The sequence below is a fragment of the Pleurodeles waltl genome, chromosome 8 (genome assembly GCF_031143425.1).
Source record: "Pleurodeles waltl isolate 20211129_DDA chromosome 8, aPleWal1.hap1.20221129, whole genome shotgun sequence".
Taxonomy (NCBI): domain Eukaryota; kingdom Metazoa; phylum Chordata; class Amphibia; order Caudata; family Salamandridae; genus Pleurodeles; species Pleurodeles waltl.
In genome coordinates this window covers 461582256-461603271 of record NC_090447.1, presented here as the reverse complement: position 1 = coordinate 461603271, position 21016 = coordinate 461582256, and the positions used below count along the sequence as shown (strand labels likewise).

The following is a 21016-nucleotide window of genomic DNA, read 5'->3' as shown; positions in this document are numbered from 1 at the left end:
TGCGAAGCGCCAGATTGGAGGCACTGGACATTTATCCACACCAAGAAGTTGACTAAAACGTGAACCAATTCTTCGTCCCCACTGGCTCTTTCTAACTTTGGATGTAAACTTAAACTTCGGATACTGTGTGCAACTGTACAATGTGAGGGTATTATGATACTGTCATGGCCTCTATTAAAAAGTTATATGAAGTTGTTAAAAAAAGGCTACATCGGTGGGTGGCGCAATTTGTGCTGTTGGCCCACTAGCAGCATTTAATTTACAGGCCCTGGAAACATGGAGTACTATTTACAAGGGACTTACACATAAATTAAATGCGCCAATTAGGCTAGGCCAATTGTATCATGTTTAAGGGAGAGAGAACAAGCACTTTCACACTGGTTAGCAGGGGTCAAGAGTCCTAAAGTCAACAAAAACGAACTCAGCACAAAATGAGGGGTGAATGCAAAGTACGTCAGGTCCAACAGAGTCAAAAGTATTCCATCACCCAGTGTATATGAATTCTCCAAAGAGATGCCAAGGATCGAATAGGGATTGACACCACTCTCTCCTCTGCCTTAAATTGCATTTTGTTACGAAAGTGGCCAAAGACTGAATGGGCATGAGGCCTACAATAAATCGTCCAGTATATGTCCATCTCTGAGAAGGTTTGTTGCCATATCCCTTCTTGGGTTGCTCTGTCCTGTTTGTGTTCCTGTGTCTGCCTTCCTTAGGAAGGTGGGCAAGTCTGTATGTTTCTTGTCTGTGTATATTTGCCTGTGTGTATACCTGTGTGCATGGGTTCCTGGCTCTCCCTTTCTTTCCCTGACATCTGTCTCGAAACCTACCGTTGCTGTTAACTCCATCCATTCTCACTCTGTTTGCTCCTTTCTCTTGATTTCTACCTTCTCTATGCTTCTTCCATTCCTCTCCTGCTTCCTCTTTCATGATCAGTATCATAATGCCATCTATTCGCTACTAGCCCATTGTAGGAGTATAATTTCATTGAAAAGACTCCTTTATCAAGCATAACACCACAAATGTGCGCAAGGTGACTGCATTTCTGGTCGTATGTGTGAATGGATGCCTTTAGGTCCGTATGAATGAACATAGGTACCTGTTTGTCTGCTGGTCTGTGCGTCAGTGTTTGTACATATGAAGTTCTGTGTGTAAAAGTCTATTGGTTTGTTAGTGTCTCTGTATTTAAATAAGCAAATTTGATCTTTCTGTGCATGTATTATTCAAAAGTCAAACCTATTGTTTGGTTAATGGTTATATAAAGTGTATGATTAGAGACACAGCCTTAAATAAACCTTCCGTTTTTCTTCTCTACAGACAACCCGAACAGTTTTGAAGGATATACGCACAGTGTGTGTATTAAAATCTGATCTGTACACCATCATCAGCCAAGGAATTTTTGAAATCCCTAGAAAAACGCTGAAAGCAAATATTCGAAATGTTGAAGAGGTTGACAGCGGCCTGGAAGTGACATGTAATGTTCTTCTTCTATTCTCACATTCGTAAATCTAGGGGATTCTATACTAGTTTTATACTTACAAATCAGTTAATTGGCTATAACTGTAGTTCACATGCTTCAAACATTTCTTTTCATTGAGGGGGTAGCCTCCGGTCACATAAACAGAAGTGCATAACATCAGTAAACCATGAGAACAATATAAAGCATTCTTTATTTTAGCAGCCTTTTTACCTCTTTGGCTATGACTCAAACTCCAACAAGTGATGTAAAGGTTCTCTGAATCCTGCTCTCCCCAAGGGCCATGATATCTCAGATTTTTTAAGCACTTGTGTAAGCAGGCATAATTAGCTGGGGAGTCTCTAATCGTGGAAAAGGGAGACTTTCATGTGGCTCCATGAATGATGTCAACACTGGACAACTACAGTGACAGGTAAGTGACTTCTAGCCCATTGAGGGCCTTATTTATACTTTTTGGTGCAAAACTGCACTAAGGCAGTTTTGCCCCAAAAAGTTTTGCACCGGCTTGCACCATTTTTTAGCACCAGCTGGGCACCATATTTATGGAATGGTGCAAGCCGGTGCAAAGGGTAGGCTAGCTTAAAAACAAATGACGTTAGGCAGTTTTGAGTCAAAATAAATGATTCTGACCAGATTAACATCATTTTTTGACGCTAAGGGGCATATTTATACTCTGTTTGCACTGAATTAGCGTCATTTTTTTAAAACTCTAATTCAGTGCAAAACTAAATCCATATTTATACTTTGGTGCTAGACCCGTCTAGCACCAAATTTATGGAGTTAAAGTCATTTTTTGGAAGTGGAAACCTACCTTGCCTTATTGAGATGCAAGGTAGGCGTTCCCGTGCAAAAAATGACTCTATGGCCTTAACACCATATTTATACTCCCATGTAAAAATGGTGCAAGGGAGGAAGGAGGGGTCAAAAAATGGGGCAAAGCTGCTTTGCCCCATTTTTTAAGACCTGGGTCAGGGCAGGTGTTAGGGGACCTGTGGCCCTATTTCCATGGTGGAACACCATGGAATAAGCCCAGAGGTGCCCTCCCTAGGCCCTAGGGGCACCCCCCCCACACTAGAGGGACTGCGAGGATGGGGGACCCCATCCCAGGTAAGTACAGGTAAGTGCATTTTATTTTTGAAAGTGCCATAGGCCCCCATACATGGCACCGGGTGCAATGGCCATGCCCAGGGGAACCCTGTCCTCTGTGCTGGCCACTGGTGTGGTGGGCATGACTCCTGCCTTTTCTAATACAGGAGTCATGTGGCATGGTAGGTTTAGCACCATAAAATGACGCTAATCTGGTTAGAGTCATTTTTTTTAACTCTAACCTGCCTAAAGCCATTGTTTGGTGCTAAACCCTCTTCTTCCATACTGCCAGCCCCACCCAACTAAAGTCATTTTTTAAAACTCTAGCCTACCCTTTGCACCGGCTTGCACCATTCCATAAATATGGTGCCCGGCTGGTGCACAGAAATGGTGCAAGCCGGTGCTAAACTTTTTGGTGCAAAACTGAGTTAGTGCAGTTTTGCAGCAAAAAGTATAAATAAGGGCCAATATTTTGTAAGTTTGCGCCACTTTTGTGTCATAAAATGACGTTAATGCGGTGCAAAAAAAGTTTAAATCAGGGACTTGGTGCTAGATGGGTCTGGCACCAAAGTATAAATATGGAGTTAGTTTTGCACCGAATTAGAGTAAAAAAAAATGACACTAATTTGGTGCAAACAGAGTATAAATATGCCGCAGAGTATAAATATGCCCCTAAATATGGCGTTAAGGCCATAGAGTCATTTTTTGCACGGGAACGCCTACCATGCATCTCATTAAGGCAAAGTAGGTCTCCACTTTCAAAAAATGACTTTAACTCCATAAATTTGGTGCTAGAGGGGTCTAGCACCAAAGTATAAATATGGAGTTAGTTTTGCACCGAATTAGAGTTAAAAAAAATGACACTAATTCGGTGCAAACAGAGTATAAATATGCCCCTGAATCTTTCATAGAACTACATGCTTGAATCAGAACAGTAAGCAGAATGAACAATAATAAGCAACACAAGGAGGACGAAGAGGGACCAGCTTAGTGAAAAAGGCTGTTTAGAATTGCTTGCATGGCTGCCGCTCCGTTCCCCATTCTCTTCCCAGGCACTAGTGCTTTGTGACCATGTCAGCTGTTCCATGTAGCTGCCCTACTTATGTCAATCAGTGGAACTCTGGCATACAGGGACGGAGTCACTGCTACACCACTTGTGGAAGGTGCCCTGACACCCGAGGACAAAGGTTCTTGTAGTCTTCATGTGCCAAAATAGAATCATTGCCAAGATCCATCTAACAATAGTCCGTTTGAATAGTGGCTTTCCCCTTTCATGATACACAGAAGAAACAAAAAGCTGGAGGAACAAGTTCTTTCAGTATTAATCTGGAGCTGTTGTCTGATATCCAAAGAGTGCAGTGATGTTTCTTTGGGAATACTAGAAAAAAGATTTAAAGACAACAGTTTCGTTTGGATGAGTCACGCTGGGCTTTTTGTGTAAACATTGGATTTATTAAATAACTCTCTCTTGAGATTTTTAGTCAAGATGGCAAGGGAATTAACAGGACGGACGGAAGTAGGTGCTAGGGAGGTGACTCCCAAAGCATCCATGCAATGATGTACTGTGAGGAAATGCAATGCAAGGTGTAACACAAAAGGATGACAGATGGAGTGCAGAAAAGTTTCAGCCTCTCGCCCCTAGTCACAGATCTGGGTCTAATCCATCGTTCTTTTGCTCACCATGCCACTCCAGTTTGGACCCAGCCATATGCAAAGCAGTCTTGACCTTGTTCTCCATGGGAACAGTCCATTCCAAATTGCCAGGCCAGGTCCTCCCTGGACCGGAAACAAGCATTCTGGGACCGTTTTCAGGGTATCACCCTTCATCAACCAAGATAGCTTGAATCCAGTGGCCCAATGAGCAAGGGACCCACGTCTGGGCATACCCTTCACACTTAGGGTATCTTTAGCAACACAAAAGGATAATGTATGGAGTGTTGAAACTTTTCAAACACTCACCCCCATCACAGATCTGGGTTTAATCCATCGTTCTTTTACTCACCATGCCACCCCAGTTTGAACCCAGCCATATGCAAATTATTCTTGACCCTGTTCAACACAATGAGCGGAGATAGTGGTAACCAGACCATTTCTAGAGAAGTGGAGAGAGAATATTTAACAGATACGGGATACCATGTCCAAAAATAATACGTTGACACAATAGGCTATCTCACACTAAGAGGTATACTCAGAGTTGGGTATGCGAAGAAGCAAACTTGGTTTAAAAAGACCTTTAGTTTTGGTTTGTTATACACTCACCCACTCTTTTAGTTGCATGCTTCATCATCGGGTCTCATCCTGGTCCCTAGAAACCACAATGGGATCGATCATATTCAAGGGAGCACTTTGGATATTATCACAGCTAGGGTCTTAAGAAATACATAAAAATACCTTGAACTACCCAGGTATCCCATTAATGTTGTTTGTACATGTATGTATGAAAACAGATACAGGGGATTAATTCAGGGATATAATGGCCTTCTACCCTCTTAATGTGTCGACGTGATTCAGCCCTACTCTATAAGGAATCTTGGGTCCAGGTCTTTCATCAGAGCTATCAAAGTGCCCTGGAATTCCTTTCATATATTGAGGAAAATTGTCAACCTATCTACAGTTGATGGGACAAACAACACATGGTCTACTCACCCACCTGTAATGACTTTGTGTCTTGATATCCCACTTCTGAAACTTATTATGCAACATGGGTGGAGGAGGGACGTGCCCCTGTAGTCACACAATCGTCCATGTCACCCCTAGAACCTACTTTAGCCCTGTTCTCCTACCCACTCCTATACTAAAAAACAAGATCGAAAGGTCTTTTGAAGCAGGGGTTGCTGCTTTGCGTGCTCAACTCTGAACATACGTCTGGATGTGGAATACCCTATTGTGTCAAACAACAACAGGAATGACCTTCGATCCTTTTCTAAGGGCACTTCTAAAATATCTTCATGCTGGATGTACAGTGGAAGGACAAATCTCCTAGATGTCCTCTGAGTTAAGGTGTGAAACCTAGAGATATAATGTGACAAGGAGTCTGCTGGTGGAAGCTCGACATCCTCTGATGTGTCTGCGATGTAATTTCAAGGGTGTGGAATTTAATAAAATATGTACTTGTCCGTGGGACAGGTTGCTTCTTAAATCTACTTGGCCTGTAAAAAAATCTACTTGTCCCTTTGGTGCCATGTAGTGCAGCAACAAATTATGTCAGCAATCTCATTATGTAAGAGCTCTGATAATAGCCTCTCTGATCATGCCAGGGCTAATACTATAAGAGGGCTTGAATACTTGCAATTTCAAACCCTACTATAGCAAATTCCTTATTTTGCTACCTTTCCGCAGATCCAGGTACCGGGGCTGGAGGAAGCAGTAAGCGATAGTTCCAGGGCTGGAATGCCTTTGAGTCTGCAAACCTACTCACTTGCATGTTTTAAGGATGTTCTCTAGCTCTTCTCTATTCTTTTCTGACACTGAGAAAGGTTGGAAATTTACTCCTGACAATGGCAGAAGTAGAAGTTCTTCCAGGATTGGGAAAAAAGTGGTTGGAGTCAATGTGAACTTGTAAATGCTCAATAAGTTTTTGCATGAGCAAATCTACACATGCATATTTGCCTGTGCTAAAATACAGTTCACAAATATTTTCTAGGAGTATGATTTCCTGGTCTACTTCTGTAAGTTCTTGTGAATTACTGAAAGCCACTAATTCAAAGACATATAGCATGGGTGCACTTTTGTGACTTTCTGTAAGAATTGGGTCCCTAATTAGGTCTTGTGTTGACAAAGACATTTTTTATTTATTAGAATTCTATTTCTCTCTCTATCTGTTGGCTGGCTTTGCTGTGAGTGATGGCATTCTGCTGTTCCACAAGGAGCATATTGGCACACAAAGTAGTTTTTTCAGTGCCAGGAACTACTGTGGCAACAGTGATGTAATGAAACTGGAGGGGGCCCCACTGCAAAGAACGTGCCCCCCCCCACTCCAGACTTACTCAGGGCAGGTGGTGTGCTGAGGGGGATCCCTGGAAGGGTCCCCCTGCACTGCAGGTGCTGCGGGACCTATGCTACACCACTGGTGGCAATGTGTGTTTTTTTACACCAAAAAACTTGTTTTACTTCTTGCCAGTGTTCGTTACAAAGGTGTGGGCCTGGCAGCGCACACAACAATAAAGTGTTACAAAAGCCATGTCAAAAAAGACATGCATTGATGAATCCAAAAGACTCACAACAAACGTCAGATCGTTTGGCTTTTCCAGTGCTTGCTTATTTTCTTGCTTCCCCTAATCTTGTTGAAAATGACTACACTGATTTTCCAGTAGGAATATGTTTTGGAAATACCAGCATGCATCAACAAATTTTGGCAAAGGACACTTTAAAGATATGGCACCTAAAATTTCATAGTAACGGAATGTTTTTTTCCTTCTTGCATTTTTTACTGAATGTTTTATTTTGAAAGCAAAGACTCATCACTCTTGCTTACAAGCTTCTGCAAATATTTGCATCTCACCAGAGAGCATTCTGGGATCATTATACTTAGCCTCATATTGTTAAACTTTTCAACTGTGTGTACACATTTTTTTTTTACTGGAACCATTGTCTGTCAGTAGTGCAATGTAACCTTAAAACATTTATTTATAGCGCTCACCCTAATAGTAAAGGCTTTTCAATGATGAACCCTGAATATAATTTCGAACACTGCTAATTTACAGACACGCATGTTATCTCAACTACAGATAGTCCCTTCTCTGCAAACTAGCAGCAAAAGGGCTTATGCTGCAGGAGGTTGGGCCTACTTGTCCCAAGGACAAAATAAACATGAAAGCTTTTGACCCCAAACAATATGTCCTAGATATTGGGTGATAGGGTTTCTACATCCCTGAATCTTCTCACTCTTGGCCTTCAATAGGAACAGCTTTGTCACCTCCCAACAATTTGGATCAACGCTATGATATTTTCTTTTTCTAGAGTATGTTGAGGTAACTGCAATGGTGGTTGTTCATAAAGCTAGGAGCAGGTGGCTCTCTCCACAGAAGCTGCATTTGCAGTAGTGGCTGTTGAGATGGTGTTGGTTGAACTGGTTATGGTGTCATGTGATGGAAGGGGACATGGTTTAACAACACATCATGAAGGACTGAGGTTCTTGCAATAGATCCACTGGAACATACATCATAGGCTCCTACCATGGTTCTCTACTTCATATTATGGAGTGTCATTTGTTTTGTTGTGGAGATTGTGGTACCACCGTGCTGCCTTCAACCTAAACTTGACAGGATTTAGGATGGGCCTACAGTGAGTATTGACCATGTAGTTATGGATTACTGTCATCATCCTTGCATTGAATGTCAGCAGTGAGGTAAGCAGATCGAAAAGAATAATTGTCACCAGACTCCTCATCTCCTGCTTCTAATCTGCTTCATCAAAGTTTCTCTGGAGGCACCTGTGACACCTTGCTCAGTGATCTGTACATTGGCAAAAACACAGATGGAATGCCCAAAGCAAACCTAGGTGCTGGAAATACAGGTAATGTCTTAGTCAAAGATAGCCTTGTTGTCAATAATGGTGTAATTGATGGCAGTTCTGATCATGAAGTCATTATTGTGAGTACTGTCAATGATACCACAAAGATAACTAAAGTTGGTGATGATGAAGAGGCCTTAGTCAATGGAGGAGGTGTATGTGACAGTGCCATCATCAACAGAGTAATCGACTAAGGTGACTTCAAGTTTTTGTTGACGATTACTTCATTGACAGTTGTGTCTTTGTTGATGAGGGTGAGGTAAACTTCTCAGTCAAAGGAGAGGTAGATAGCTTCATGGCCGATGATCTAGAAAGCATAGGTGATGTTTTCATTACTGGAGGCTTAATCAGCAGTTTCTTGGCCAGGTCTGCATCTGAAGAATGACTCCTATCAGCAGCTTAGTTGTTTTTGTGCTTGACATTTTAGGCACCTTGGAGGTGGTTCTCTTGAGACAGAATCATCCATAACTGAGGATGAAAACAGGAATGTCCTCCTTTTTTGGCCGTCTTATACCCTTTTAGAGGTAGATGGTGATTATTCATCAGACGTCAGTGCCTCTCCTTTTGTAATCTGCGTGAGTCTCTTTCTATGTCCTGAAGAATTTTTTTCAAGAATTTTCAGCAAAATTTTGCATACTTTAGGCTTAGGATGCATATGCAAGCAATATATATATATATATATATATATATATATATATATATATATACACACACACACACACTTATCTTGAAGATCATCCAAATGTAGGTGTTTTTTTCTACAAGTCATTTTAGGTCTCTCAGAAAGAACTTTGTGGAAACTCCCTGCACACACAACAAGCAGTATAAATCGAGCTGTGGTGACCTCTGGGGAGAGTGGAGTTGCAAGCTACTCTACATCATTGTCTGGAGTTTGGACCGTGTTTCTCTGGTTTTCTGATTCATGCTTGGATTTTTATGTGACCAGAGCGTCCCACCTTGACAACGGGGAATGATCCAAGCATGTGAATTCTTCAAAGATTCATTGCCAAAGAAACATATTGTATCTTCACTGTGTTATATCTCTGTGATGCAGAATACAGTTTGAAGGGAATTGAGAAATGTGTTAGATTATAAAATTGTTTTGAACTCTTCACATTACACTATTTAAGATAATTTACTCAATAATGAATGGAATCAAGAGTTTCCTGTGTATTGTGAAATTAATGTATGTTGAATCTGACAAAGTGTGCAGCTGAATGGTTTATCACAACTGAAATGATTGCAATTCCTCATACCACTTAGGAAACAAAAAATATTTCAAGTTACACAGACACATAGAATAAGGCGCTTCAAAAGAAAAGGCAATAGGATAAAAATGAAATAACTACGACTTTGCAGCACAAAATGATTACTTTAATGCACACACATAAATATGTCCTAGTAAAATTAGAAATAAACAACATGGGCTCGGTTTATGAACGTTTAGTAGAAAACTGGAAAACCACAACTTGCTGTCATTTGCCTTCGATTTCTTGCTTCCCGAGATTTACAAAAATACTCTCAGGGGAATGCATACATATCAGCACAAATCATAGAGTTTCACGCTACAGCCCTTCTACTAAATTTACTTGTGCTGCTTGTCCTGTATTATGTCCACTATCAAGTACATATGTTGGGTTTGGGTATTAGAGAATATTTTTTTTTTCTTCAAGGGAAAACGAGAAAAGGCCTTCCTCATACCCTATAAAACGCAAAAGGGTCTATGAGGGTGAACGAAAGAGAATGGAATGTTTTCATTTTAATAAGAAGTTATGCATAAGGAATTGGGATAGAGCAAAGTACAGTATTTCTATCAGCGATGGGCTTTGCTGCCTTTTATCAGTGCATGAATGAATGAATGAAAAGCAATTTATCAAGCATGAACACCTACGTCCGAAGGAAGCGTTCTGGCACAAAGCTATCGTAGCAATGGATCCTGACTAGCCCTTTCTAAAGAGGAAAGTGTTCAGGCCAGATTTAAGACGTTGTCTGATCTGCCTGTAATAAGGGCATGTGCAATGTCTTCTGCATGTAAACAGAAAGAAAATCAAGCAGCCGTAATGACTCTCACTTGTAGTTTAAATGTTAAGTCCTTTTCAAATGTTATCTTTAGATTTTTGGCAATAGGTGTGGAAATAGTGGGTTCTCCGAACCCATTGGGCCAAAGTCTCCTAAGGTCCAGAAGAGATGTATTTCCAAACACCAGAAGCTCAGACATGTCAGAGGTAAGTTTGAGATAGCTACCGCTCATCCAACCTGCAACAGCAGTGAGGCAACCCTGGAAATTTTCCACAAATGTGTCATCTACTTGCTGAAAAGCTAATATCAATAGTGTGTCATCAATATAGGGCACAATTTTAAATCGCCATGACTCAACTTCCTGAGCCAACAGGGCTGTGTAGATAATGAACAATGTGGGACTATGAACTGATCCCTGCCGTACCCTATATCTCCTTTCTATATAGCTCAGACATAAGGTTCTAGATGGCTTGTTTCCTTACAGATAGAAAAGATTTTAGACGCAGTCCAGCTTTGCCCGCTATTCCAACGAGGAATCAAGCACTGCTCAATGTATAGAATGGGTTTGCCGCAAAACTGAGATTCATCATGTTCCCCTGAAGGTTCAGGCCAATACACTTGAAGCAGTACTTTAGTGTAACCCGAGAAGGCATTGAATTTGAGACATGAACGACAGTATTCAACCAAATCCTTTCTAAATTGATTAGAAATATTAATTATTACCAGCTTTGCAAAGGGCATCAGATCTATAGAGAGATGGCCATTATTGAAGCCTTTGGGAAATTGGCTATGACACATGATCACATGATAGCCCCAAGAACGTCATAACTATGCAGTATGAGACTGTAAAAGAAGGTTAGGAGCAAACAACTGGGTGAAATAGGAATAGTTGGATATAGAACCTGGGGGCTGATAAGAGGAAACTGTGGTAGACTTCCCTAAAAGTAATATCTACATACAAAATAGGGACGTATATTACTGATGGATTGGTACCACACTGCAACCAAGCAGTAGCCCAAAGGTATATGACTACTGTTTTAGGGAATACAGTGGGAGACCAGACCATCTGCATGTCGGTCGTTATAGGCTAAGCTTTGAAGATACTCAAAGGAGATTCTGATTTCAATGAATGAGGGTTTTGGTTGCACAATCACTCAGCACTGAGTTTAGGTGGCCAGACCTTAGCAGGTGTCTCCAGGAATAGCAAATTTATGAACACACCTAGGCTGACTGTAGCTAAATTAGATATAGTTGCCCACTGGAAGATACAACCATCCTCACAGCCTGACATGGCTACATACTAACCTATTCCTTGCATGATATTGAGTCTGTGTGCAAATTCTTTGATGTGTGAAAATATTGTAGAAAGCAAGGCTTGGGATATTGCCAGGCCCCATCACTAGTAGGGTCGTGAGGAAACTCCACCCCCACTATCCTTCTTGTACTACTACTGTTTCAGTAACACCTAATGGGTTTATCGAAAGACTGACAAATCCATTACTAGGTGTTAACTGTCAAGAATGGATAGAAGAGTAGCCACAAACAAGACATGTTACTGACAGTTTGGTTTACTCAGAAGGTAAATTATGGACACCTACTAAACAACCAAATCAAAAATGCTAAAGCACTGATTATTGGTCACAAATTATTGTGGATCAGAAGAATGTATCACTTAGTCTTTCTAGTGGCCTACAAAACGCTGCCTGAATACAGGTAACACAGGTCTTTATGTGTTCTTTTACATGACCTCACCTTGGAAACCTCTAGATTTGTTAAATCACTACCAGCTCCTGGTCCACTATGGATTTTAGCATGAACTTGCCTGCGTCAGAGTCTTGTGAGTTTGATTGATTCTTCTATCAGGATGGGACTTTTATTATTTCTCAAGACCATGCCTTAGTGAAAGAGTTAGTGAAATAAATTGTACGATTGTGTGCCCTTCCTACTATACATAATAGATTGTGCATTTCAGTTTACTTTTAAATTTCTGACCACATTCATGTCAGCTCATGAAGGCTCTGGTTTAGTCATGGCTAACGTTTTAATTCAGTCACAGTAAGAGGTACCCAAATGAATGACCATTCATCTAAACACGCCTGATGAAGCATAACAAAGAGATGATAATAAATAGTCCGAACGTTCCTGTGATAATATCTTGTCCCACGCATAATTTTCAACATGCCAGCATAATCTCACATAATTTCCTTCATTTGATATTACGCTTGTTACACTACATTCCTGAAACTATGCCACATCATGTAATTTAAAGCCAATCCAGAAAAAAAACAATGGCAGAAACACAGGGACATCGAACAAAACAAGTGTCTGTAGTTCTTGACATTTGTGTTTTTTGTGCTAATACTTTAATGTGAAATGTATCCTTACGTCCAAAATGGATTCAGGATGCTTTTCACACTAAAATATAGCACTAAATGCCAGATTTGTATTGCACATAATTTTTCAAATTTTGTGAAATTAAACAAGTTTTGCATATTCCTTATAATAACGTGGGTCACACAGTATTCATTTGTGACTTCACACCACATATCCAGGTTTGGGCCATGTGTTTGTGTGTGCTTTGTTGGTCTTTGATAGAATGATTGTTGCATTGTTTTTGTTTATATCAAACCATGCCGTACATGTGAGCACATTATGTAGTAGCATGCAAAATACTTTGTGAGTGTATGTGTTGTGGGCAAGCTACGGGTAACATTTGTCATGCTTTTACTGTGTGCAAGTCATGGGCAGTCTACTGGCCATGCTTGTCCCATATTGGATGTATTTAAGTCATGGGCAGACTGAGGGTTGTATGCATTGCACCTTGTTTGTTAGTAACTCGGGAGCATCTTATAGGTAGTGTTGTGAGACTATGTGCGCTAGGACCCTCGCGGTTCTAGGCAGATTTAATAGAGGAATTACGCAACTTGTTCGGCGGTGTTAAGGTGTGGTTATTAATGGTTATGACATAATCAGAGTGCAGTGCATGATGGTATGCCGAGGAATACAGACATCTGTTACAGAGCTCCGTGTGTGGCGTGGTCATTTACATGCCCCCTGGCTGGGGAGGACGCTACAACTAGTGAAGAAGGTGGGATACATGCCCGAAGAACAGACTGCTCTCCTTGAGAGTTTGCAGTGATACAGCAAACTGCTTCTACTTGCCACGTGGACCCAAATCGATAGGACGAGATTCAAAGTTGGAATGTGTGGAGGCAAAGCTCCTCTCCAGCACATATACGGTCTTCAACGAAATGGAAGGCCCAGCGGAGGTGCACATTCAAGAGGTCTATCATTATCCATTGGTTAGGCTGAAAGAAGACATACTGTGTCACGCCATAAACACACAGCCATTATCAATACAAAGCAAAACACTAAAGTCAGTGACAACCAGGTACTATGCAAAAGCTAAACGAAACAATGATCAAGTGCGAGAAAAAGAACTGTTACTCACTGTCAAGAAAAAAGAAGGCGACCTCCGTTCAAGCGCGATGACCCAAGTGCGAACACACAGCTGGTGCATGCAAAAGTGACAGGTCCAAGTGAAAAGCAAGAGCCATCTGAACAGCATATACTCTCAACAGCAGTAGAAAATAGCATTAAGTATGATGCAGCTGTGTTTCTGAAACCACTACCCCCATTGAACACTGCCAAAAAGCAAAATATTGGCACCAGATGGACCGCATGGATCAAGACCTTCGATTACTTCATAGATGCCCTAGATGAAGTTGATTATTAGAAAATCATTAAGTGTTTAAAGTATCCTGGCGATGACAGAGTAAAAGAAGTGTTGAAGAAAATCTCACAGACTGATGCAGTATCGTACTGTCATATCAAAGAAGCATTGGGTTACAAGTTCGATCCAATGCCAAATGTGGACTATGAAAAGTACATTTTCTCAATCAAGCCAGACTGCAAGCAGGTGAAACGATGGATGAGTTTGTTGAAAGACTTAAGATGCTCATTAAGCACTGCAAGTTTAGTGAATTTAATGATGAAGGAGCCATACGCCTCAGAGTCATCAATGGCTGTCTTTCAGACTCTTCTAGAAAACGTAAGTTGAGAGGGACACTCATTCTGGAGAAAATATTAACGGATGCAAGAGTTGATGAAAGAGCAGATCGATAAGGTGCTGATATGGAAGCTGGAACAGTGAAAAATACATTAGCGTTGGTCATAAAAAGCAACCACAAGTACAAGGTAGATGTGAGCCAGTCACTGTTGTCAAAGAAGAAAGAGTTATGTTTCCGAAGGGGGTTTTCATTTCCCCATAAAGGTAAATGTCCAGCCATAGGACAGATGTGCAAAGGGGGCTGGAAGGAAAGTCACTTCATAACAGTTTGTAAAAAACCTGATATTCACAGCAAGAAGAGAAAATGGATGCCAGGAAGATCCAGAATGATTCTCACCATGCCCACAGGCCAAAATGCAGCACCGGTTACGACAAGTAGAAAACAGACAAAGTTAATTATCAAGCGCATTCTATAAAGACTCTTCAACTTCATTACCAAGCACCAGTGAAGAAGATGGATGTCCCATGATGATGTTGATCAAGAACCGACAGGCACATGTCAGTTTGGCCGCTTGCCAGGAAGAACAAAAGACAAAAGCAAACCATCAAACGAAACAACTGAATTCATTTGGACACTTCCCCAAGATTATAATAAAGTCAACAGTTACCCTATAACCTTAAACATAGACAGTGGTGTGTTGATCAACATCATGCCGGTCGAGATGTTTAAGAGCCTGTCTCCCATACCACACCTCAACCCCTGTAGGAAAGTGCCCTCTTTCTTGGCATGGTTACCCCAATTTTCTGCCTCTTGTCAGTGTGTTTGACTGTGTTCACTGGAATCCTGCTAACCAGGACCCCAGTGATTATGCTCTCTTCTCTAAATTTGGTTGCTAGTAACCTTTTCTTCCCACAATTGGCATACTGGTCCCCCCATATAAGTCCTTAGTATAAGGTACTTAGGTACCCAGGCATTGGAGTTCCAGGGGATCTCTATGGGCTGCAGCAGTTATTCTGCCACCCATAGGGAGCCCTTGCAAAGGGTTCTGCAGGCCTCCTGTTGCGGTCTGCGTGAACCGGGTGCACACACCCGGTTTTCACTACAGGTCACTGCACCAGGTCACTATAAGTCACCCCAATGGCAGGTAACTGTGTCTGAGGCCCCCCCTGCACTAGCAGAGGTACCCCCACAAACTCAAGATCCATTTTCCTGGGCTTTGTGAGTCCAGGGATGCCATTTTACACGTGTACTGGACATAGGTCACTACCTATGTCCAGCTACATAATGGTAACTCCGAACCTGGGCATGTTTGGTATCAAACATGTCGGAATTATACCGCAATACTGTTGCAAGTATTGGAAGTATGATTCCATGCACTCTGGGGGCTCCTTAGAGAACCCCCAGCATTGCTACCACCAGCCTTACAGGGTTTTCCAGGCAGTCCAGCTGCTGCCACCCCTCAGACAGGTTTCTGCCCTCCTGCTGCTTGATTTGATCAAGCCCAGGAAGGCAGAACAAAGGATTTCCTTTCGGAGAGGGAGGTAACACCCTCTCCATTTGGAAATAGGTGTGACTGGCATGGGAGGGGCACATTTGGTGCCCTCTGTACATAAACCAGCCCACACTGGTTCAGGGACCCCCAGTCCCTGCTCTGGCATGAAACTTGGCAATGGAAAGGGGAGTGACAACTCCCCTGTCCATGACTACCCCAGGGGTGGTGCCCAGAGCTCCTCCAGAGGGTCCCGGGGTTCTGCCATTATGATACCAAGGTTGGCAGGGAACTCTGGGAGCATCTGAGTGGCCAGGCAAGTGATGTCAGAGGCACACTCTGATAGGTAGTCAGCTGGCTAAGTGACCAATCCCTCTCCTTGGGCTATATAGGGTCTTCCTCTGGGGTGGGTCGTCAGATTCGGCTTTCAAGATTCCAGCAGGACTCCTTTGCAACCTCTGCATCAACTTCTGGCCTCCAGGACCATGACTGAACCCTCTAGGAACCTACACGCTGCAGATCCACGAGAAAGACTCTTCTGCAACATTGTATCCAGAATTCCTGCAGCATTGCAACATTTCCCCGGCCGTGCATCCTCAAAAGACTGCAACTCTTCAGCTTGTACAAGAAGAAGGAATCTCCCTTGGGGTGAAGGTATCACTCCCCTGCATCCGCAGATACCTGGCTGCATCGATGACTTGCTGCGTGGCTCTCCCCTGTTCCTGAGTGGTGTGGATCCTGCATCACGGGTGGTGGTCCGGAGGGGTCCCCTTGGTCCTCTCTTCCAGCTGTCGCACTTTGGTGGTGGTAAGTTCTTTCCACTCCACGTAAGACAGCACCCGGTGCACCGCATCCTTTGCAGCTGCCAAGGCTTGTTTGCTTCACCTCCCTAGGTGAACTTCAGGCAACGTGTAGCTCCAGCCCCCAGCACTCCATCCTGCAATTCTTGGACCTCTATGTGGTCCTCCGGTGATGTGGGAGCAACGTCTGTGATGCTGCGTGGGCTGCTTCAGTGACTTCTGTGTCCCTGTCCTGTGGGACATCTGTGGGTGCTGCCTCTGCTCCTGTGGGCCTTCTGTGACATGGAGGGTCCCCTGTGACTCCCCCTCCTGGGTAGAGTCCAACCACAAATTTGCCTTTGCCACGGCTTGTTAGTGGAAATCCTTCACCGACACCCATCTGCAATCCCGCTTCCGGTGTGGGACACCGTTTGCATGCATCAGGAACTCGTCTCCAGCTTTTGTGCTGCAGTGCTGACCTGTCTTCTTTCTTCGTTGACCAACTACAAAAGGTGGGTAGTATCTTCTGCTCCCCCTGGACTCCACAGACTCTTCTGGACTTGTTCCCCTCTCTCCATAGGTCTCCATCTTCAGTAATCCATTGCTGGTTCCTTGCAGGCTGTTCTGGGTGTCTTCTTTTTCTTCTTTTATCCTTTGGGGTGGTTTTGGGGAAATCCAGTGTTTTACTCCTGCATTCCTGGTCACTGAGGGGATACTGCATTACCTACCTGTGTGGTTTCCTAGTACTCCCAGCTCCCATCTACACGATTTACTTACCTAGGTGGGGGCCCTGTGTTTGCATTCCACTTTCTTAGTATATGGTTTGCCTAGGGCTTCTACTGCTTATTGCTATTTTACACTGTTTTCCAAACTTTTATGCATCTTACTGTTTATTAGTGAATATATATATCAAGTGTATTTACTTACCTCCTATCTAGTATTTTCTGATACTGTGTTCCAAAAATTAAGTACCTTTATCAAGTGTTTTCTTTCTTGTGTTTCTTGTGTGTAAGTACTGTGTGACTGTTGCATGAGCTTTGCATGTCTCCTAGATAAGCCTTGGCTACTCATCCACAGCTACCTCTAGAGAGCCTGGCTTCTAGACACTGCCTACACTTCACTGAGAGGGGATGCCTGGACCTGGTACAAGGTGTAAGTACTATAGGTACCCACCACTCACCGGGCCAGCTTCCTACCAACCCTCAAACATGAAGGTATACACTTGGCTGCCTCCAAATTGTTGCAGAGTCAACAGTCATTCATAGAGACAATGCAACAAAAAGCAGTGTCAGTGCAAGCACCAAGCACCAATTCACGTTCTTCAAGGAACTTTGTCTAGTGCCTGCCTGCTCAGTTTGCCTGTGTTGCTGACATGGGACTCATATCTATCAATTACAATCTTCACACTCAATCTGAAATTGTAAGTCAGTTTCTGTTGTTGTTTCAAGACAATAAAAGTGCAACTTCACATTAATGAGGATATTCACCCTGCTGTCCAGCAGCACCGTTGAGTCACTTTTCACTTGCAAGAAGCTGTTGAGAAAGAACTAGAACCACAGTTGAACCATGACATCATTGAGCACACCACTTTTCCTATGCTGTTGGTTTTGCACATAGTGGACAATGGAGGTGCAGTGCACATCTTTGTTGATATGCGCCTTGGCAACAAAGCAATCAAGAGAGAACAGCATCCTGGTCCAAACATAGCAGACAAGACCATGCAACTTAACGGTGCCTAAATCTTTTCCTGTCTTGACCTAAACAAGGGATACCATCAACTCATATAGGAGTAAAAATGCGGGTACGTCACTACTTTTTTTACTCATGTTCTGATACAAAAGGTTGAGTTTTGGAATGTCATCAGCTGCAGATATATTTCAGTATGTTATACATCGAATAATTCAAACTGTCACGCTTGCTTTTAATTATAGTGATGACATACTGGTATTTGGAGCAAAGCAAGAGGAACACAACAAGGCTTTTATACATGTGTGCCAGTTAATTGCTAAGCCTGGTCTCACTCTGAATGCAGCAAAGTATGAGTTTCACAAGAGGAAACGTAAATCCTTTGTACACATTCTCTGATAGGGGAATGGCTCCTGACCCTGATAAGGTGCAAGCACTGTCAGCTACTTGTCCCCCACAAGATGTCACCATGCTACGATCCTTCTTAGGCATGGCCAGTTATTGCTCAAAGTACCTTTGTGACTTTACTACAGTGAAGGCCCCATTAAGAGACGTAGCAAAACAAAGGCCCACATTACAACCCTGGCGGTCGGTGTTAAAGCGGCGGTAATACCGCCAACAGGCCGGCATGAAAAAAAATTGAATCACGACCTTGGAGGAAACCGCCAACATAGACAGCCACCTTAACACTCCGACTGCAACGGCGGTACAGACAAACATCGCTGCGGTCACCGCCAACAGACAGGCGGACCACAATGTACCGCCCACACTATTATGAGAGGCCAATCCGCCACCTTTTCCGGGGCGGAACCAATGCGAACAAAAACACGGCGGAAACAGGACTTGGAAGGGAAAACACTCACCTCTCCACACCCCAGGAGGAACCAGGATGCCATGGAGCCAGAACTCCAAATACTCCCTGCGATGGTATTCCTGCTCCTCTATCAGGAGCAACAAAGACGACGGTGATAACCACGGTGAGAACTGCACCTACAACACAGGGGAGGTGGGAGGGAAAAGAGAGTGACACACACATGCAACACACAACACTCCCACCTCCACCCTCACCCACAACACCATACACACAAATACATGCTGCCACATCACATTAACACCCCGCAACCCCCTTTCAAGAACGCAAGGACAAAAGGAAATGAGTTGAACGATTGTAATCATGAAAAAAGCAGAAGTCAAAAGTCGAAATACAGTATATACAATTATGTACACCAACTACACAAGTCCGGATAGTGCACCAATAATTGTCTGTGGACCACTGGGCCCAAAATGCATGGGCGAGGCCCACACTCGATACCAGACATCAAATGGAGAGAACACTGCAGGGGCATCAGATCGAAATAAAACAGGAACCTCAGGGGGAAGGGAAGGGGGGCACCTCAGCCGGATGAGTGCACGACGCCGCTGCTCCACGAGGGGGCTCCATGCCCACTGCTTTATCCTGGGGAGTGCAAAGCCACAGTCTCTCAAATCTCTCCAGTGGGTGGGTTGCCCAGTGCTGTATCCTGGGGAGTGCAAAGCCACAGTCTCTCAAGTCTCTCCAGTGGGTTGTTTGCCCACTGCATTATCCTGGTGAGTGCAAAGCCACAGTCTCTCAAGTCTCTCCAGTGGGTGGTTTGCCCACTGCATTATCCTGGGGAGTGCAAAGCCACAGTCTCTCAAGTCTCTCCAGTGGGTGGGTTACCCACTGCTTTATCCTGGGGAGTGCAAAGCCACAGTCTCTCAAGTCTCTCCAGTGGATGGTTTGCCAACTGCTTTGTCCTGGGGAGTGCAAAGCCACAGTCTCTCAAGTCTCTCCAGTGGGTGGTTTGCCCACTGCTGCATCCTGGTGAGAGCAAAGCCACAGTCTCTCAAGTCTCTCCAGTGGGTGGTTTGCCCACTGCATTATCATGGGGAGTGCAAAGCCACAGTCACTCAAGTGGATAACAGTCTCCACTGGTTCTGGAGGGGGCTTTGTGCCCAGAGTGCTTCATCCCGCCAAGGACAGAGATAGTGGATGTGATACTCCACTGGTTCTGAAGGGGGGTTTGTGCCCAGGGTGCTTCATCCTGCCAAGGACAGAGGTAGTGGATGTGATACTCCACTGGTTCTAGAGGGGGCTTTGTGCCCAGAGTGCTTCACCCTGCCAAGGACAGAAGTAGTGGATGCCTTTCTCCACTGAAGGTGTTGCATCATGGAAGCTGCCCAGGCTCCTGGAACTGACCACAAGGCTCGGTCGACTGACCACTGGGGATGGCAGCCATGTCTGCGGTGGTGCCACTGGCTCAGGACGTCGCGGGTGCGATGGCGGTGCTTGCGGCGTTGTCAGTAGCGGCATTGCTCGCGGCGGCCTCTGTGGCATTGGTGCTGGCGGCGGACTATGTGGCAGCAGTGCTTGCGGCGGCCTCTGTGGCATTGGTGCTGGCGGTGGGCTCTGTGGTGGCGGTGCTGGTGGAGGACTCTGTGGCGGCGGTGCTGGTGGCAGGCTCTGTGGTGGCAGGGCTGGTGGAGGGCTCAGTGGCGGCAATGCTGGTGGCGGGCTCACAGACTGCAGTGCTGGTGGCGGGCACAGGGACTGCGGTGCTGGTGGCGGTGCATGTGGTGGTGCAGGTGGCGGTGCAGGTGGCAGTCTTCTCCGCCGTACCGGTTGGCGTCGATGTGGACAGAAGGTGTGACACTGGTCCCATAGTCGGTGCCACCATGCCCTCTCCTGACCTGCCCTTGATTTTCTGGCCCTTCCCCACCTTGGATGGTGGCGCAGGTGTCTTGCCACTATTCCCTTTTGTTTTCCCTGAGCCCTTGGTGGCAGGTGTTTTCGCCTTCTCCCTCTGGGATGTGGGCAACTTTTTTTACTTTCGCAGGTGGCAGAATGTCCTTTCCCTCGCTCCGTGGCACCCTGGGTGCTCTGATGCTTGCCGCACTCCAAAAGCCCGCTGTTGCTGGGACCACTGTGCCCGGTGATGTGGTG

At 44.2% G+C, this 21016-nt stretch overlaps 1 protein-coding gene across 1 annotated transcript in view; it reads left to right on the top strand.

Moving 5' to 3' along the window:
• RFX8 (regulatory factor X8) overlaps positions 1 to 21016 on the top strand; it is a 534555-nt gene that overhangs the window by 328881 nt on the left and 184658 nt on the right. Inside the window, exon 7 of the mRNA XM_069203480.1 lies at positions 1315 to 1471. Within this exon, the coding sequence (XP_069059581.1) occupies positions 1315 to 1471 (157 nt within the window). The remainder of the gene's footprint in view (positions 1 to 1314; positions 1472 to 21016) is intronic.